Here is an 18,629-nt window from a genome sequence, read left to right as displayed (position 1 = left end):
TCGCCCTCTCTCTCTCGTTTAGTCCCCCTTCTCTGTGGCTCCCTCCACTCCTCCGATATTTTCTGCCCCTTCTTGTATGCGTTTTTTTGCCCGCGCCCTTGTCACTTTTCTTTTTTTTTTACATTTTACCTTTTCAAACCTGTCACTCATTCTCATTCAAATTCAATGTTTTGCATTCTTCTTCCTTTTAACTACATCCACACTGGCAAAGTTGATAACACCATTTGAAAAACGCTTAAATAAACGCATATTCCTTAACCAAACAGACGTTGGCATATAATTTGTTATCCAAGTTTAATTGAACACCTCTAGTTAAAGCTGATGTCTTTGTCTTCTTATGGGCAAGAATTGTGTGCTTTGTGCATGACACAAGGGATGGACACACGGTGACTGCAGGCTGCAAACATGGGCGTTGAGATTGCTGTTTCCAAAACTCCATCTGTAAACTAAAACTGGGTCATTGCAGATCTGTTTTATGGGTCCTAAAATACCAAAGCAGTGCAGGTCTACAGGTGTAAACATAACAGCGTTGATGTAGTGTGCATATGGCCTTATACTGTGTATCTGTCTACCTGTCAGTCCTCCTCATCATCATCTCTTTATTTATTATGTGTGGCCCCTCTACCCCCCTGCCATCCATCCTGTTTCACCCTCTCTTTCTGAAAACCCCTTCTCCTGCAGATAGAGATGGCGTCCCTGAAAGGTCTAACCTGGTATTGGCACCTATATTGATTTTAATTAAGCTAATTAGTTCATTATTCCAAGGATCAAACAGGGGCATCCATTACTGCATAGACAGAGAGAAAGAGAGACTTAGGGCTCTTGGGTGTGGAGGGGTGCTATGGAGTTAATATGGTAATGAAGACAATAAATTATCACTCACAGCAAAGTCATTAACAACAGCATTAGCATAGTCAACCACCGTGACCCCCGTGACCTCCCCTGCTCTCTCTTTCTCACTTTCACTGCCTTGTTCCCTCAGAGCACCTGCCACAAACGCGAATGCTGAAGCGTGCGTGAGTTGTGTGCATGTGTGCATGTATTTGTTGGGGGAAGTGGAGTTTGGGGGGGTTGATAAAGGTCACAGAGATCATAGACTGTTTTTAATGCTAACCTGAATTAAGTTTCAGCAGTCACTGCTACGTAGGGTTGGACAGGTGTTCTTTGAAACGCTTCTACTGCACCAAGTTCGCAGCATGAATCATATACAAGCTAACCACAGCTTAATCAGTTAGGAAGCACGCTAAATCAGTACTTCTATTACAATCATTTTCTTCAACATATTTTTGACAGATAGTCTTAATGCACCGGAATGTATGTATTTTCAAGTAGACCAGATGTCAGAACTCTAAAGTTGTGGTCATTCTTAATGCAGGGCTGATATGCGCTGTAGCCTGCATACTTACGTGTTTCATTTACATGTAACTACAACCCAGGAAGAAAACTGGGCCTTGAGAGTCCTGCTATGAAAGCTCCACATGACAAGAAAAATTGTGCTCTCATTAGCAAGAATTAAGTCATGAGACCAATTTTATCATTTGGTTCCCAGGCTTTAAGATTTTAATAGCCCCTGTTCTGTGGTTTATGGGAATGTCATAAATAGTCACTTTGTGAATCACATACACACACACACACAAAAAAATATTGGAGCCTCTCATCACAGCTGGAGACATTGCTGGCATTCAGTGAGCAAATTTGTTGTCATCACTTGTTGTAACTGGTTTTGCTCTCTCCTCCGATACAAATAACACAAAGAAAATCCTTTGTTAACCACCGTTTATAAAGATTAACAAGCATGGCCAATGGGAGACTTCCAGTTTAGGCCGCAAAAGAAGACTGCAAGCTTTCCAATGCAGGCTATCGAACTGTTTGTCCTATCATGTGGGTGTTTTTTTTATCTATGATTGTAGGAAAATTTTGGGGGCGACGGTGTTCAAATTTTGTCATGACGAGCTGAGTGGATCAAAGAGAGGCCAGCTGATTCTAATTTACCTCTTCTGATCTGTACTTGCTAACAAATACATGTCTCAAATTAAAGACATGTCTGTCACTGCAGATGTTTTCCTAGTACAGTTTAACTTGTTTAAGTAAGGTTCAACACATAAAAAAGACTATTTCTTCTTTATCTAAAATCCTGGGTTGTCCTATAACCCCTTCAGTTAAAGCAGGTGTTCAAGTACAGTACAAGTTTGTATTGAATGCAAGGGACATGTCCATCTGTCTGTAGATGGCACAGACCAAAGGCTAATTGTAACAGTCTAGAACCCAGAATACAATCCTTGAATTTTATGATATTATGGCCACAAAACAAACTCTGTTTAGTGTCCATTAGAGTTCATCCCTATTGTGTATCAACAAGACCATACACTACGATTCAATCAGACGTTAGCCAAGCTCCTATTACAGAGCTCATTGCATCGTTTACATTGTGGAACGGTCCATAAGTAGCTCTAAATGCTCTTCATTTGATTGGATTTCGCATTATGGACATCAGAGCAGAAACACACTGACTATCCTGTCCCCTGACTATCCTAATAGACTGTTGAGTGAGACGCTCCATTTGTTTGTATTTGTTTACCGATGTAGACCCTGAAAACATACAAAGTAGCATAAACAGACAGTGAGAGCATCGTGTAAGACGGGTGAAAATGGAGATTCAAAGGCTCAGAAGATGGGTCGATAGCGGCAACAAACTATTATGTTCCCTCACAGCGTGTCTCTTTGGCTGCCAAACGAAGCTGCTGTTGTCACAAACAATAGCAAAACTGCGATTGGATGGACTGAAGGACTCTTAGAATGTCACTTTAAGAAATTTTACGAATTGTTCTTCACCTTTCCCTTTAAGCTGTATGTTTTTAATCAGCTTGAGAAATGGAAAAATAAATTAGTAAAGTTCCTAAAATTCCATTACTGATAATAAATGTGAAAATTAACAAATGTCTTTGCTTTTCAAACTATCCTGTAGGCATGTATTGTGCTATAATTTGCAAGAAAGACATATATTGTAGAACTTATTCAATAAAGGAATCTGAGAAAGTGCTATGGAAGAAAAACGGCAGAGATGCCGGTATTTGTGTTGCTTAAGCAATGTCAGTGAAGAGAATTAAGTTTTAAAATGATGAAAGTTAAAATTGGGCAGCTTTGAATGCTCAGAAATGCAAAGCATTATGTTAGCGTGACCTTTGTAGTAAGGGTGTAGAGAGCACACAAAGCTAGCCCTCTGACCTTCTACATAATGGCAGATAAGTACTTTGGTGTATAATAAGCCATAATTACTTTTCTGTGTGTAAAATCCACTCAGAGGAGAGAATATTGATAGAAGCCTGGCCGTAACTAAAATGGAACAATGACTTAAGGTCACTACATCAAGTGGTGGTGATGTTGTTAGTTCCTCCTATAACAAAGTTTTCCTTTTTTAGGCAGTTTTTCCAAAGACCCAAAACCAATAGTTCATTATCTGTCTCAAGGATAGATTCTAATACACATTAAGGAAGAAAAGAACACTGTAAAATCGCTAAAATTACAGAAGATATATATTAAAAACAAAAACAAGAGGGCTTTTCATGCGCAGAGGAATTTTTGGCAACCTGAGGAGGTTTAAGTCAGCCACAAAAAGAGACCTCTAACCCTTGATCATGTAATAAAATTATTTTCTGAGAGGTTTTTGGTCTTTCTTAGTCAGGCATAATAGCATTTTTGTTGATCGAATGAACAGAAATAAGAGAAAAATGCATCGATTTTTGTCAAATAAGGTAACAAGGTAACTTTGACTTAAGAGTACGCAGATCAGTTATGCTTACTGCCATGGCTAGTCACCTCTTGTAAGCCCATTCTGAGCCAGGAAAAAAAAAAGCGCTGGGCGCAGTTACATCTGTGTCAAGATGAAGCCATTTATAAAATCTTACAGCCAAAACACGATCATGGTTCTGTCCAGCTCCCCTTTGCAAATCCTCAATGGTCTGAACAAGCACCTGGATGTGATCTGTGAGGTCATTCACGTAAGACTGCAGGAAGTCCACTTTCTTCTGTAAGAGTAACAGTACAACAGGATAAGATAGTGGTTAATTATTGTGGTTTAATAAGCTGACAGTTTATGTGTTTAATTAGTTGCTGAGCTAGGCAACTCATTCATAATCCAACACAGCAGTCACAGATTATGGTAATTGTTAGGTCATACAGGCCTAGAGATTCTCTGGGAAAATGTGAATACTGTAACAGATTAGTGAGTGGCTGGCCTGAGTTGGTGACCATAAACAGGGCAGAGTAAGATTATTATTAAAATATCCAATAATAAAAAGTTCATTAAAAGTCAAAATGATGAATCCCAATATGGGAATGTGCACAAACACTAACCACAGTGCAGTTAAGCAACATATATCCCCTCAATCCAGCATGTCACTTATAAATGTAGTACTCCTTCTTGATGTTAAAACAGGGACTATATCCCCAGTGACACCTCACAGGAAAGGCAAGAGATCCAGGCAAACACAAAATAATAATGTGTTTCTTATTTAGTTGCATCTTACCCATCTTTAGAGCAGATGAAGCATTAGCATTGACACACATTAAATGATGATCAATTGTATGGCCGGACAGGTTCGGGGTCTCTGTAACTTTCTGACAAACTGAAACAAATACATCTAAAGACAACAAGTGCAAAACATGTTGGTGGTGAGATGTCTACAGGCTCTCATTCTATCCCAACAAGTACCCGAGACATATAAAACAGTTGAAGAACGAGCCAAAATACAACAGCTTATAAAAGAGAATAAGAAACAGGGATATCGTCAAAAGCCACCAGTGACTATTTTGATTCTACTTACATTGTGTCAGTAAGCCTTGTTGTTATTATGGCAGTGTTTGAGTATCTAAATCCGTAACATATTTTATTCACTGAACTGGTTGTGACATTTAAAACTTTTTTTTTCTTTTTCATTTTCCAAAACCTTTATATAATGCTGAATATGCCAGACAAAGAGGCCAGATCCTTGTGGCTTTCACACAGAAGCCCACCTAAGATTCACAATAGATGACCTCTGCCCTCTATCATAGGAAAAGGAATACTTAGTGATCATGCACTCAAAGTCTAGGGAAGACTCAAGAAGGCATTTCAATGTTCAGATTTTATTACTTACAAAAACTGATAACCTAAACGTACTCTTTATTTTCTTATTCCAGGTTAAAAAAAAAAAAAGAAGCCTGTGCACTTAGCTTAAGGAGCTTTTGCAGTTTTCCAGATACCCTACACATACAATGATTGTCCCTCTGATAAAAGGAAGTGCCACAAACCTAAGAAGTATATTGCCTTAGAGGACCACCTGTACATCTGTGCTGAAAAACATCTGTCCCCTACAGCCAAAAGTAAATAAGCAGTTTATACTGTCCCCTGATGCATAACATTATACTGATGTTTAGCTTCGGGGAAAGTAACTTTACAAAGATGGCAAATGTGACAGTATGGTAACATTCTAGGGTTGACATTGTTTGTTTGTTGTTGTTGTTGTTGTTTCTTACTTACTTTTCACTTTTGGAAAAGCTAGCTGTGATAAGTGCCCTAAAGCATAAGAAAAAAAATGAATTCTTGAACTGGCAGGTTGCTCAAACATTTCAACATTTTAAGAAACATCATAAACCTACAATGGGTTCATGGAATAATGGATGTTGTATTTTCAGCGGACACACTTTATGATTAAGTGTTCCCATCAACCTTTAGGACTTGGGAGCTCCTGGGTTCTGAACATCATAACCTTGTTAAGCTGGCCCTCGACTGGGGCCGGCTGACCATAACCTATTCTGAAACCTTGTTATTTTTGCTTTGATGCACAGTCCAGCTCACACGAGCTACATTCTGTTGCTAAAAGATGTTACATGACGATCCCGATGATTAGAAACCTCTCTTTTTTAAATATGAGTGTGGCTCTGTGTTCCTGATCTCTGCCGCTCAGATGGAAACATAATGCAATTTGCCACCTGTTACAAGTGCTGCGGCTTTATGAAAGCACCGCTGCGCTTCCTCCTGTCATTTGTCTGACAAGACAGAGGTCATCTTCTGATGTTAGAGTCAAGGTGGACAGGATGCTGTATGATTTGTAATGGATGGATTATAGCCTAATGACAATAGATGTTAGCCTAAATCTAAACATGCTGTAGAGACTGTGTCTGCTAACCCGTACTTTATGCAATTGTCTGAACCCATAAAAACAATCTTTCACAATCCAGGGTCCAGACTACTGGAAGGGCGTGTGCAGAATCGTCATTAAGACTACTAGCATTTGTTTCCAATGTTAATAGGAAAAAATACAATACTATTAAGGAGCTCTTTATTTTAAATACCTAGATTGGATTTGTGTGTTTCAACGTAGCTGTATAAAGTGGGAACACAAAGTCTGGATTTATTATTTCCCTCAAGAAATCTGATGCTACACTTCTTAATTTTGTCCTGGAGTCAAACCGGATGTTACGCCAGGACTAACAATAATGGCAGCGGTGGGATTCGAACCCACGCCTCCAGAGAGACTGGAGCCTAAATCCAGCGCCTTAGACCGCTCGGCCACGCTACCCACAACGTGCGTTTCACATGTGGTAAAACAACTACTCACCTGTGGTAGTTCTCCCCGTCTACTGGTGTCCTCCTCCAAGCATCTTAACTTCAGCTCGTGAAGCCCTCTGAACTCGTTTAGTAGTTCTTTAATAATGTTTAGCTCTGTTTCAGGACTCTGATTGGCTACTATGAGCTCTTTTTCACCTGAGCAAGAAGACAGGTGAGAAGCGTGACTAAGCGTTTCCGACAATGTTGAGCTTTTTCTTGGCTGTGTGCAAGCTGCACGCATTGCTCCAAAAAGTTCCTGCCACCTGTTTACTAAGTCAACTGCGTAAAGGCTTGCAAAAAGCTAGCTAAAAACAGTCATAATCTCGGTTTGGTAAAATCTTATAGTTTAGGCAAGTACACGGTAACCTGGAAAAAACAAATCAAATCAAGATCCCGGCACTTTGAATGAACTTGACATTTAAGACTGAGTAAATAATTGCCGTGGCTTTTCTTAACAAGTTGGTCGCTATGTACCGTTGCTACAACTGAAGAGTTTGAATTATTTTTCCCCAGACGGTATGCAGTTTTTAACCAGTGCTTTGGCGCTACGCTATGCGATTGGCTCATTTTGATCACGGGTTTCTTAAACGTGACGTACACACCCGCTACTGGTGAGTTTTCTTTAGGAGGCGGGATGACGATGTACAACCCGGAAATACAAGTGCTGTTGACATTTCAGGGAAGACTGGGTTACATTGAGTTCGACCCCGAAAAGCGATGGGTAAATATATGAATATATGTCTTCATTACCCTGCTGAAAAAACATGAGCCTGTATTATTTTCTTCTATGCCCACATGAAGCTCAATAGCGGCATGTCTGCTTTTTTCCCCCGAGCTGTTAAGGCTCGTCGTCACATGTTATCAGCTCCTCGCTGCTGTATCAGTATTTTGTCTCTGTGTTAGCCGCTTGCTTGTCCCCCCTCTTTTCCTGCACGCTTTCATTTAAAATCGTATCGATTGTTGATGGCTGTTGATGAGTATAGTGACCACTGCATAGTGTTCAATCAGCCAGCCGTTTTTGAATTAGTATTCATCGGGAGTCTGGTTCAGGTGTGTATACCAGCTGAAACTTTGGATGGTAACCTTGTGACTGTGTGCACCTTCAAGAGTATGTTGTGCAACTCCGCACATAATTCCATTATTCCCCTAAATAATCAGTGCCAGAGATCAAAACCTTCCACATTGAGATTCAAGGCAAAGTTGATCTTATTGATTTTCAGGAGACTACTCACTTCATTTCTCTCATCCCAATCATCACTGCTCTACTCTTATCTGTCTCTTGGTTATATCTCTCTTTTCCAGTGGCTTTGACTGTATGGCTCTCACACTCTCTGCCAAAACCTAATCCCTCCTGTGATTATCACATAATGCTCTTGCCTTATTATCAAAATGGAGCAGATTTGGGTTTTGTTGTTGTTGTTAAAGACTGATGGGCTCAAGCTTAAAAAAAATGTTTAAAAAAAATTAAGCAGACAACGCTATTATGAGGAGAATGTGGACCGGCTGATTGCATGAGATTGTGGTGTGATGTGGTGTGTGTGCTTCTGGAGCCAAACACTTACTTTGATGAGTGTGTTTTTTAAGGCAGCCGCACAAGTTAAACTAGGCTGTGATCTCACTCTGGGGTCATAAGGTTATTTTATACAGTTTCCAAATGAAGGCAAGTCTTAAAGGCACTATAGTTATCAGCGCATTTGGAGGGGGAAAAAAATCAATCCAACATTAATTTATTCCACAGTCTAAAAGCTACAATGTATAGTGTCAATCCTTTTAATGAATTTTGGAAAAAGAATGTTCATATTTGCAATTTAAAGTAATAAAAGATTAGCACTACTGTTCAATCTAAATTTTACAAGTTCAAATAGACTAAAAGGAACTGGAAGGCACAAAGATTTGCATATTTTTACATATGTGTTGCTGGAACTCCAGCATGCTAATCTAACTATAATATAGTCTATATTTCATGTTTAGTTGTCTGATAATAATATATAATGTGTAAATTACTACAAGGTATTTTGTGTTACTTTTGAAGGAAATCAATCAATCACACTTTAAATTAAACATGCCAAATGAACTCTTACATGTAGCCCCAGCACCATGAGTTTGATTGACAAACACGTCCTGCAGTAGCCCTCACATTCCTGTAGATTTTATTGGCTTGTCCTCAGTTAACTATCACATTTTTTTCCTTTTTGTTTTTTTAAAAAGCTAAAATGTTTACTCTTTTATTGTCTGTGTTTTTTCATGCATAAAGAGAGGTCAAGAAACGTGCAGATCAAATATTCCTGAGGATAACACTTTTTATTTGCATGAGTTGCTCTCTCATTGACTCCTCTGAAAGACACAACTTTGGTTCACTCATTTATTAGCCATTCTGCTTTTTTTTTTTCCGCATTCATTGTGCCTCTCTCTGTGCTCTAAATGTTTCATGACTTTTTAAGTTGTTTTTCTGCAAACCGTTGAGCTTATTACTCATACAGCCTTAGCATACTCAACCTTGTACTCATGAAATCAATTAATTCTCTTAAATAATTCACCTTCTGAGCAAACCAGATTAAGCGGAGCACATTTTTTGTGTGTCAGATGTGGTGTTCTAACTGATGTGTAATTTCTTTTTCTTTTTTTTCTCTCCTATTTTTTTTTTGTATTCAGGCATTAACTTGGCTCCTACCCCAATGGCTTGGAGTTTTGGGTGATTAGAGAAAGAGGAGAGCCTTGATAAAGCATTAGTGTGTGACGCACACACAGCCCTAAGACCCCTCTGTGCATCTGCACACATTCATTTTTCATGAAACAGACTCATAACAATTAGTCTGGTTACCGCCTGGGTAATCTTAGTGTCCCCGTAATGCCTGTGGTCTGCTGTATGACATCACTCTCTTAAAAGTTCTAAATCAGACATTCTCATCCGTTTTCATAGTGAGGACATTAGCAAGCCTCGGCTAATAGGCCCCGCACTTGTTTCTGGCGAAAGAAGGGCAATAAAGCGAGGGAGCGGGAACGAGAAGGGGGGGGGGGGACTGACTGACTGGAGCGCTCAGAGAAATAGGTTTTATCCACCAGAGCTTTTACACAAATTAATTTACATGAGCGAGAGAATAAAATGTAAAGTTGTAATCCAGCATGCTTTGCCAATGCATAGCCTATTTCTCGCTACAAGCATCATAGAAAGCCAAGTGAACATTTATGCATTATTTCAGCAAATACATTATACTAACAACCACAGCTAAGTGGTTAGGAATCTCAGCGCGACACCACACGAGGGGCTACATCCAGACTTCTAGCTGTGCAGTTTCCAACCGGTGTGCAATGAGCACAGAAAAAGCAAAGTGCAATCCCCAAGAGACGTTCACCTTCCCAGCATCCCCCCACAGCCTTTGGTCCCATTGTCCTAAACAGTCTCACACCTCCCTAGACACCAAAGCCAAGGTCAAGAAGAAAGTGAGGCCTTCCTCTGTCTATAGGGTATTCCCTGGATGCCCACACCTCAGTAGGGCTGAACCACGTATGCTTCAGAAATGTTCCCTCCTCCATGATTGTGACTGTCTGTCTCAAGGTCAGCTCCTAGAGAGAGGTTTGAGCTTATCTGCCCACCTACTCACGCTTTATTTTCCCTCTTTGGCTATCATTTCCCCAAGTTTTTTTTTTCTTTCACTATATCAGCAGACATTAGCTCACAGTTCCCAGTTGGCAGTTTCATGTCGCGTTGTCTGACGTATCCATCTTTGTCCGTGTCTTTGCCTATCCGTCTTTTTTTTCGTTGGGTAGCTGTCATTACAGCCCATTGTCTAGTTTTCAGAGCACCCAGTGCAGCTGCAAGGCTTCAGACTGATGCTCTGTATGCTTTTGTTGCCTCATCTCTCCTTCCTCACACTGGTCATGGCCCCTTTTGCCTTGAAGCGGTGTTGCACTGTGTTCCGTGTTAGATTGGATATTGTTGTTGTTGTTGTTGTGGTTGTCTGTAAGCTATGGCAGTCAGCCTTGAGTCAGTGCACTATCTTTGTCTGAACAAGATGCACAAGCTATGGAAACAAGGGGAAGGGAAAAAATAAAATAAACGCTTATATGACCTGAATCAAAATACCCTTTAACATACCCCGGAAAATGTTTTGAAAACATTTTTCACTGCTCTGATAAAACAGCAAGACCTCAAAAATATCAGGTGATTTTTTTAAATTTAATTTTTATTTTTTCTGTTGTTTTTTTTTCAACGACCTCTTCTAACTTGCCTTCTGACTCTCTTGGTTGTCAGTTATCAACTCTCCAAAAGAGAGTGTGTGTGTGTGTGTGTGTGTGTGTGTGTGTGTGTGTGTGTGTGTGTGTGTGTGTGTGTGTGAATACATCATGGAGTCTCTTTGCTCATATCCTTGTATATTTTTTCCTTGTGCGTGCAAATGCTGCGCTGTCTGTCCTCGCACCCACACCGTGTCATTACTCTGTAAACACTGGCATTGACTGTGACTTTTGACTATTACATAAGGAACATGGATTTCCAGCTGTCCGCGGTAAAAGCCCTGTAAATTCAAATGCTTAATTTTTATAGGCAGCCCGGCATTGACTGAAGTGTCTGCTTGTTATATATTTGGCAAGTGCTGCAAGTCTGAAGGGAAGCTGTCAATAGCAATCCCAGCTATTGATATGGCAGTGGGCAAGAGATGTTACTTGGCCCCCAACTCCAGCATCCCTCTGATCCCTCTACATCATAATTACATTAATATTGACAGACCCTTGACAATAGTCACATTACTATTGATAGGTGGTTGTCAATACTGTGTTTCCCCAAATAAAACATATTCATTCATAACTTGTAAACTGCTCGATAAAAGGCTTTGAAAAGACTATCGGACCCGGCCGGGTTTACTCTCCTGAGAGAGCTGCTGCTGTGACGGGGATTTCCACCACCTGGCGGTATATTTGCGTGCGTGTGTGTGTGTATATGTGTAACGGTGGGCTGATAGATTAGGTTTGCGCTGCATTAGAGCTCTGCATAGATCAAGGCTATGCTTGACATAGTCTCTCACACACACATGAGGACACATAATCTGCTCATTTTCTCCCATCAAGGGAAAAAACTTTCAGATTAGGCTAAACAAATAGTGCCTGTTTACTGGTTAGCAAACACACTCAGACTACGTCTCTTGCTCTTTCCCTTTTTTTTCTTCTTCTTCTTTTTTTAATCCAAACTCTATTCCCGTCACAGGCGAGGTTCTAGTCACTAAACATGGCAGCATTTCAAATACAGCTCAATGAATTTGTCATACCTGCTTACTTTAGCGTGAATTCACTCCTTTCATTCATTTGCTAATTCTAACTTAGTTGGACCGTGTATCCTAGCCCTATTGAAACATCTTGAATACACAGATGGTCGTGTGCACCACCACAATAAACCCAAGCTTTGCCTGTGCACGTTAGAATTTTATTTTTTTCACCTCCTCAAAACGTCTAAAGTGACCATCATCTCTCTCCTTCTGTCAAAACTGCCATATTTACCCGGCTGAAATCTCTTTTAAAGCCTCGTGACAAATCCTGTTCAGCGAGACACAAAAGTCACTGTCAAAAAAAGGCCTCTCTGTCTCTCTCTCTCTCTCCCTCTCTCTCTCTCTCTCTGTGGCCTTCTTGCTCTGTCTCTCCCTGCATTAGTTAGTCTTTCACTTCTTTAAGTATTTCATTTGAGGAAATGGCAGATAAAACTGGAGAACTGTGAGCGGTTTGGAAACGTATGCAGCACTAAATAGCCCTGATGTCACAATGGCGAGATCCCATATGGAGTCGAATCGAGGGGGGAGAAAATTGTTCCACATTTGGCAGATGTTTACGGTGTACCAGAGACTGTGCCGTTAGCCTAATCCCTAGTGATGTGATTTGTACACACACCCCTATCTCTAGAGGGAGCGGGCACCAGGAGCCCCTGGGCTTCTGCTCCTGTGTGTGTGTGTGCAGAGGGGATTGTGTGTTTATATGCAGGGGAAAGCAGTCTAAGACCCCCTGCTCCTCTGCATGGCGAGGCTCTAAGGTTGCATTAAGGACGGGTTTTACATGTGAAAAGTGATTTCCCTTCCTGTGTATAAAGACAAAATGACCTTCCTAACAGGATGGGCTTCACCTCTGGAGCCTCAGCCCTTCCAATGACCGAGTTGTCCTTTTAATGGTTGAGCCTCGGTGTATATTATGTTCATGATTTGAATACATTAAATATGCTATTGTCTATACATTAATAACATATTAACTGATGTAAAGGCTTTAAACATTTATCAGTGTTGGGGGGAAATTGGCTTTTTTTTCTGATTTCGGCCCTTTTTTTACTCTTCCATTTCTGTTTTTAAAGCATGTCTAACCATTTGCGTGTGGCTGTCCTTGTTCACTCCAGGAAAATGTCATTTTCACAAAGTTTGCTTTGTCAGAGTAATATTTGGTGAATCATAGTATCATAATATCTAAGAACGATGCGCCAACATGAACAGAAACTACATTCAGGCTGCAACAAGAGCCCAGTCACTTTGTCTTTTTTTCTACTGATTAAAATATTGAAAAGAACATGTTGATATGTCCTTACTGTTTTCTGTTTTTTGGGTGTTTGTGTCTTTTTTCAGCAGGGTTGGGAAGTGAGAATGACCAGAAAAAGGCTGCTAGAAGTCACAGCCCCCACTTTGATATGAACCCACAGACCCCGGTACTGCGTATCAGTCAGCTGGATGCCCTCGAGCTAGACTCAGCCCTTGAGCAGCTAGTGTGGACTCAGTTCTCGCTGTGCTTCCAAAACTGCCGCCCAGGCTTCCTCACTCCTCTGGAGCCTGAACTGAGGGTTTTGCTTCATTTGCTCCTATGGAGGTTCACACTCTATTCTAACAGTGCCACGGTGGGGCAATCTTTACTGAGCCTGCGCTACCACAGCAAATTTTCCCTGTCTCCCCGTTACAGGCCTTTATCCCCCAGGCAGAAGTTAGGTCTGGCCGTGCTCACTGCAGGGCCCCGCTGGCTCCAAGAGCGTTCCCACAGGCTGCTGCCGTACTTGGGTTTGAGTTCACAAGGATCTGTGTCTGAAAGAGAGAGCGGTTTGCTCCATCAGGGTGTCCGTAATTCGCTGACGCTTGTTGCTGGTATTGTTAAGTTCACAAATCTGATCAACTTCCTTGTGTTCCTAAGGAATGGCCGGCATCCCATCCTCGCCGAAAGAATCACAGGAGCTCAGACGGTTTTCAGTCAGCCAAATGTGGCCCGGGAGGTAAACTACAAGTACATGAACCGAGAACTACTTTGGCATGGCTTTGCAGAGTTCCTCATCTTCCTGTTCCCACTGATCAATACAAAGAAACTGAAGGCAACAATACTGTCTGCTGTGTTTGGGGGGGAAAGTGCAAGCGGGGAGGGAGCAAGGGAAGGGCAAGAGTTGTGGAAAGAGTGTGGACTGTGCGGAGAGTGGCCAACCATGCCTCATACGGTGGGATGCCAGCACGTTTTCTGCTACTACTGCATTAAAAGCAACAGCATTGCCGACCCTTATCTCACTTGTCCCAAGTGCGGGGCGGAAGCAGGGCAGCCCAAGCTGGTCAAGCTGGAGGTGGAGATGACTGACAGGTGATAATCATCTCACACACAGAAGAAATGAAATGAAGTTGCTATGAAATTTCAGATGGCTTTTGTTTTGTTTTGTTTTGTTTTGAAAGATTTTGTCATGTACAAGTTTATAATTAGACTTATCTCCATGATGTCTTTTCTGAACACGCATCAGCCTGCGATGTTTAATGTATATGTGCACATATTGACAGTCTGCTGCCCCTTCTGTTTTTCCAACTGGACTTTGGAAGGAACTATTTGTCTTTGGTGCACTGGACAGACTGCGGAGAACGACACAGAGCATATATTTGATGAGTGAACATGTTGATTTATGCTCCAAATTGGCTCTGTGCTGACATGTGTGTATGTATGAGTGTGTGTGTGTGTTTGTTGAAATGGGAATATTTGTTCTGATGAAAAATGCAAAAAGTCAGCTGAATAAATAATGGGAGGGATTTCTGATGCCTCTCATCATGGCCAAATTAGCATTTGTTGTGTATTTTGTGCCTAAATTGTATTTCAACATCATTAAAATTGATAGAGTGCTACCTCTTGGGTGTTTATTTAGTTAAGTGGAGGAGAGAGAGATGAGGGAAAGTTATAACAATCAGCACACTTCTCTCTAGACAGGCCGGTCGTTCTAACTCCCATTATCCGTTTTCACAGCACCCCAACATGCTCAAGATCAAGGGGGCAGCCGGGGGCTTGGATTGACTCACGCACACACACTTGACAGCCAGCCTCTCTTTTCCCTTGGCCTTTCTCTCTTTTGCTGCATTTCCATCTCTCTTTCTGTAATCTCCAGGGCCCTCGCCCCTATAAGACTGTAGTAAACTGTACCAAAACCCTGGCAGTCGTCTCCTTCCTCGCAGGCGAATTACTCTCTAATCCCTGTAATGAGTCCAAAGATGCTTATTTATGCTGGAGTTAACCTCTACCAGTGAGCCCAGCCCCGGGCCAAACTCACCCCAGCTGAGTGAAGCCTTTCCTGGGCTGACAAGACAGGAGCGGGGTGGGGAGGCTACCTCCTAACTCTCCTTCCCATCCCCTCCTCCCTTCCCAGGCTCTGATCACTAGTACTTAATTGCTGATTGCTGAGACGATCAATCGGAACTGCAGGCGTGATAGAAAGCCTATTGCCAAGGAGCTTGTCTCAAATCTACCAGCTCAGAAAGACATTTGCACTCAGATGAGGTTGTTTCCCTTGGACAGAGAGGGTAAACTTAAATATCTGTCCTCGTGTGGTATATGAATTCCCTGAAGAATACTAGCTGGTTGCACTGGAAGGGCTGATTTTAAATTATTTATTACTGACCAGTATTTCAGCAGGCCTTTAGAGTATATGTCCTTGGTGGTAATGCAAGGCCAAAATTAATTATTTTTGTATGTGTTTGTGTGGTTTGGTTTGTTTTTTGTAGAGCACCTACAGAAATACTGAGGTAGCCCTTCACCAGAATAAAATAAAATGTACACCTTGGAGGGGGAGGGGGGAAGAGAGGGGGAGGGGGGAAGAGGGGGGGGGGGGGGGCACGTCCTACATGATTAGTTTGACATTATGTAAAAAACACAGGGCTCATCACATGGATACTTGAAAGTCCTCCTTTACATCAAGGACATTTTGACTAATGAATCCTACGCTAATGCATATAAAGTCAGGGACAGGAGAGAGTTGTCAATATTTTATGCACTGCATTACATTAATGTGCGGCAAGTCCCAGGAAGTGAGATTAAGGAGATGTTTGAGATTAAGGATGCATATATGATCAACCTTAATGCCGCTGGGACACCGGGTCATTGTCTTTACATTCAGACATACTTAAAATCTCAACCTTTTCCACTGACATTACTCTACAACTCTAATTGAAGTCCCCCAATCCCCAGGAAAGTGAAAAGATAAAGAAGAAACACTGTATTAAAGTCTATTAATTGAGTTAGGCCATGGATTGCATTAGTTGGAAGTTGGAACAGGGCTCTGGACTTACGGAAGGTAGCTTGGGCTCAGTTAAGCCTATCTGTCTTTGGATCTCTTCTAATTCACAGGCTCCATGTGGAGAAGAAAAAGAGGAAGAAGCCCAGATTCCCAGCGGCTATGCAAAGCAATCTGCACATTCACACGCAGCCATTTAGGGAGCAAATTGGCCCTGTGCCCCCTCTGACGATGGTTTTAAGAGAAAGGGAATTAGGGCGTTGAATCCCTAACTAGATCTTCTCCTTTGATGAGCCTCTTCATCCGCCTGTCCCTCATCTCCATTTCTTTGATGTGAGGCGTTGATTTTCCTGATTAAATAGTTTTTAAAGTAAAAAGCTCTTCTCTGGGCTCTGTAATACTGGGTACTTTACTTTACCTATTGTAGGTCCGTTTGTGTGCATGCTTGTTGAATGGTCCATCTGTGGTATTCTTTAATTGGAACAGAGCCCTTGGCTTGCAGATAATAATAAGGGTAGTACATGCATATTTTTCTCTGAGAAAGAATGTTATCATTTAAGCTTATGTCTGGCTTTTACCTCTTCATTTGAAATGGCTAGAAGGACTCATCGAGCCCTCTGAATTGCTAATTAAATTAAAGAGTAAAAACACATGTGCTTTTTCACTTCAGCTGAATTCCATCTCTGATCCCTCTGCTGCTGCTGGTGAAAGCTTTTACCTGATTTTCAACAGGTAAGGGAATTGCGTCCCTCTTGTATTGGGAGATATTTCCAACAACTGACAATGCTTTTAAAGAGTGAATGACATTATTTTCATGCCAAGAAAAGATGAAACAAAGCTGCACCATTTATTTGATTTTTGACACCTGTGTTGTTGTTTTTTTATTTGTTGTTGTTTTTTTCTCGTGGCATGTCCAATATGTCAATAGGAGTTACAAGTATCTCATATTTCATCTATTCAATAAAAGACATGCCAAACATAAAACAGCAAAATTCCTCCAAGGTAGTGAAATCCTAGGTGTGCTGAAGTTCAGGGCTGCAGCCGCTGCAGGTACCTGTATTATGAGAGTTCTTTCAACACCTGCCGGGCTTTGGATACCACCGGGCCCAATTATCTTAGTCTGCCTCTTCTTCTTAACCACCTCTTCAGTCTAACAGGTCAGGGGGACAATCAATCACACCTAAAATAAGGAAGTAATTTCCTGAGCTTTTATCATGGTGTTGAGGTTTTGTCGGGTTGCATTTCACACCTAAAGAAAGACGAGGCGGCTCTGGTTTGGGAATATATGTATATATATATATATATATATATATATATATTTATAAAATTGGCCTTTTGTTTTTGGTTCTGAAGACCCAGGATAATTTGGGTTTTATATATATATATGACGTATATGTACAAACCAATACTTACTGCACAGAAGAGCAAATGCAAAGATCAAGAAAATACACAAAAAAGTGTTCTATCTTATGATGCATGTCGATAAAGGTTGTGCTACTTTATTACTTTAAAAAGCTGTATCCTCCTCCACTGCATCAGAAATGCGCATCTCGCTCAGAGCATGCATGCAGACAGTCAGGGATGTGGTGGGTGTATTCTTGTAAACTCAATATTACATGCTTTGATATACTGCGTATCTATTTTTTTTTTTTAATCTACCTTCTTCTTTTTTTTAAAGTTGGACATTTTGTGCTCATACTGTAATTAATTTTTTTTTTTCAAATATTCTCCAAGCTAATTGTGCTCTGGCATACAGTACAAGCCCAGTATTTTCTTTCTTTTCTTTTGAAGGACAAATATTAAACTGCAGCGGTTTAAAACGATCAGAGACTTATATTTGAGATTCAAATATAACAACCAAGTAATTCGAATTTTCTGGATTATATTTTACATCCACTTACTTAAAAAAAGATCAAAGCAACCTTACCGTACCTGTCCTGTGATTGGATGCTGGGACAGGTGTAGCAGAGATCTGGACAAATGACCTGAGGGTCTCATAATGGGGGATTATACTCTGGTGTGTTGTGTGCCTGCGGTAGCATCTTTCAAAACCAAGCCTGTTTTTATGTTTGTGTGCGTGTGTGTGTGTGTGTGTGTGTGTGTGTGTGTGTATACATCTTCTAGGCTGTGCATGCGTGCTTGGGCCATCTCTGTCCTCCTACTGATGTCTAGAACAGACTAAATGGGCAATAATCTGCACACATCCCTCCAGATGTCCCAGTGAATTTCCTGTGGCTTAAGGCACCAGCTGAGCTCTTTGGAAGTCTCGATAACTTCTGCAAATGTGATTGAACCTCTGCTTCTTCAGGAATTTGGTGCAGGACACATTGTGCTTATTCCAATTTCCCCTCAAAGGGATGAAAAAGCGGGAATGTGCTTACTTCGAGTACTAGATCACCTATTGGTGCAATATTTCTCTTTTTAAAAGGAATTCTACAGCAGGATGTTGAGTATGTGGTGTGGTTTTGAGGTTGGACTGAAAACTATTCCTTTATTTTTTTAGATGGATATAATGTTTAGACTTGATTCATCTCTGGTAGAGATTGTTAAAACTAAGAC

At 41.0% G+C, this 18,629-nt stretch overlaps 2 protein-coding genes and 1 non-coding gene across 5 annotated transcripts in view; 1 reads left to right on the top strand and 2 right to left on the bottom strand.

The window, feature by feature from the left end:
- The window catches only part of LOC102798253 (uncharacterized), a 90,779-nt gene extending 83,715 nt beyond the window's left edge, over positions 1-7,064 (bottom strand). For both annotated transcript variants that reach the window (XM_006794688.3, XM_006794689.3), the window contains exons 1-2: positions 6,600-7,064; positions 3,906-4,025 (exon numbers count right to left, since the gene is read on the bottom strand). In XM_006794688.3, the coding sequence (XP_006794751.2) occupies positions 3,906-4,025; positions 6,600-6,830 (351 nt within the window). In that variant the 5' untranslated portion in view covers positions 6,831-7,064. The remainder of the gene's footprint in view (positions 1-3,905; positions 4,026-6,599) is intronic.
- trnal-uag (transfer RNA leucine (anticodon UAG)) lies at positions 6,479-6,560 on the bottom strand. Its single transcript has one exon. It is a non-coding gene; the product is annotated as a tRNA-Leu (tRNA).
- Positions 7,065-7,227: 163 nt separating the features above from the next.
- Positions 7,228-14,681, top strand: pex2 (peroxisomal biogenesis factor 2). 2 transcript variants are annotated; one of them, XM_006794690.3, is made up of 2 exons: positions 7,228-7,310; positions 13,180-14,681. In XM_006794690.3, exons 1-2 carry the CDS (start codon positions 7,307-7,309, stop codon positions 14,166-14,168), a joined length of 993 nt encoding a protein of 330 aa, XP_006794753.2. In that variant the 5' UTR covers positions 7,228-7,306; the 3' UTR covers positions 14,169-14,681. The 2 variants fall into 2 exon arrangements, with proteins under 2 accessions (XP_006794753.2, XP_006794754.2); XM_006794691.3 differs by having other exon boundaries at positions 7,231-7,310; positions 13,183-14,681.
- The last annotated feature ends 3,948 nt before the right edge of the window (positions 14,682-18,629 follow it).

This window comes from Neolamprologus brichardi, chromosome 9 (genome assembly GCF_056152115.1).
Source record: "Neolamprologus brichardi isolate AB-2024 chromosome 9, ASM5615211v1, whole genome shotgun sequence".
In the NCBI taxonomy this organism is placed as follows: domain Eukaryota; kingdom Metazoa; phylum Chordata; class Actinopteri; order Cichliformes; family Cichlidae; genus Neolamprologus; species Neolamprologus brichardi.
This window is presented reverse-complemented; position numbering and strand designations above follow the sequence as displayed.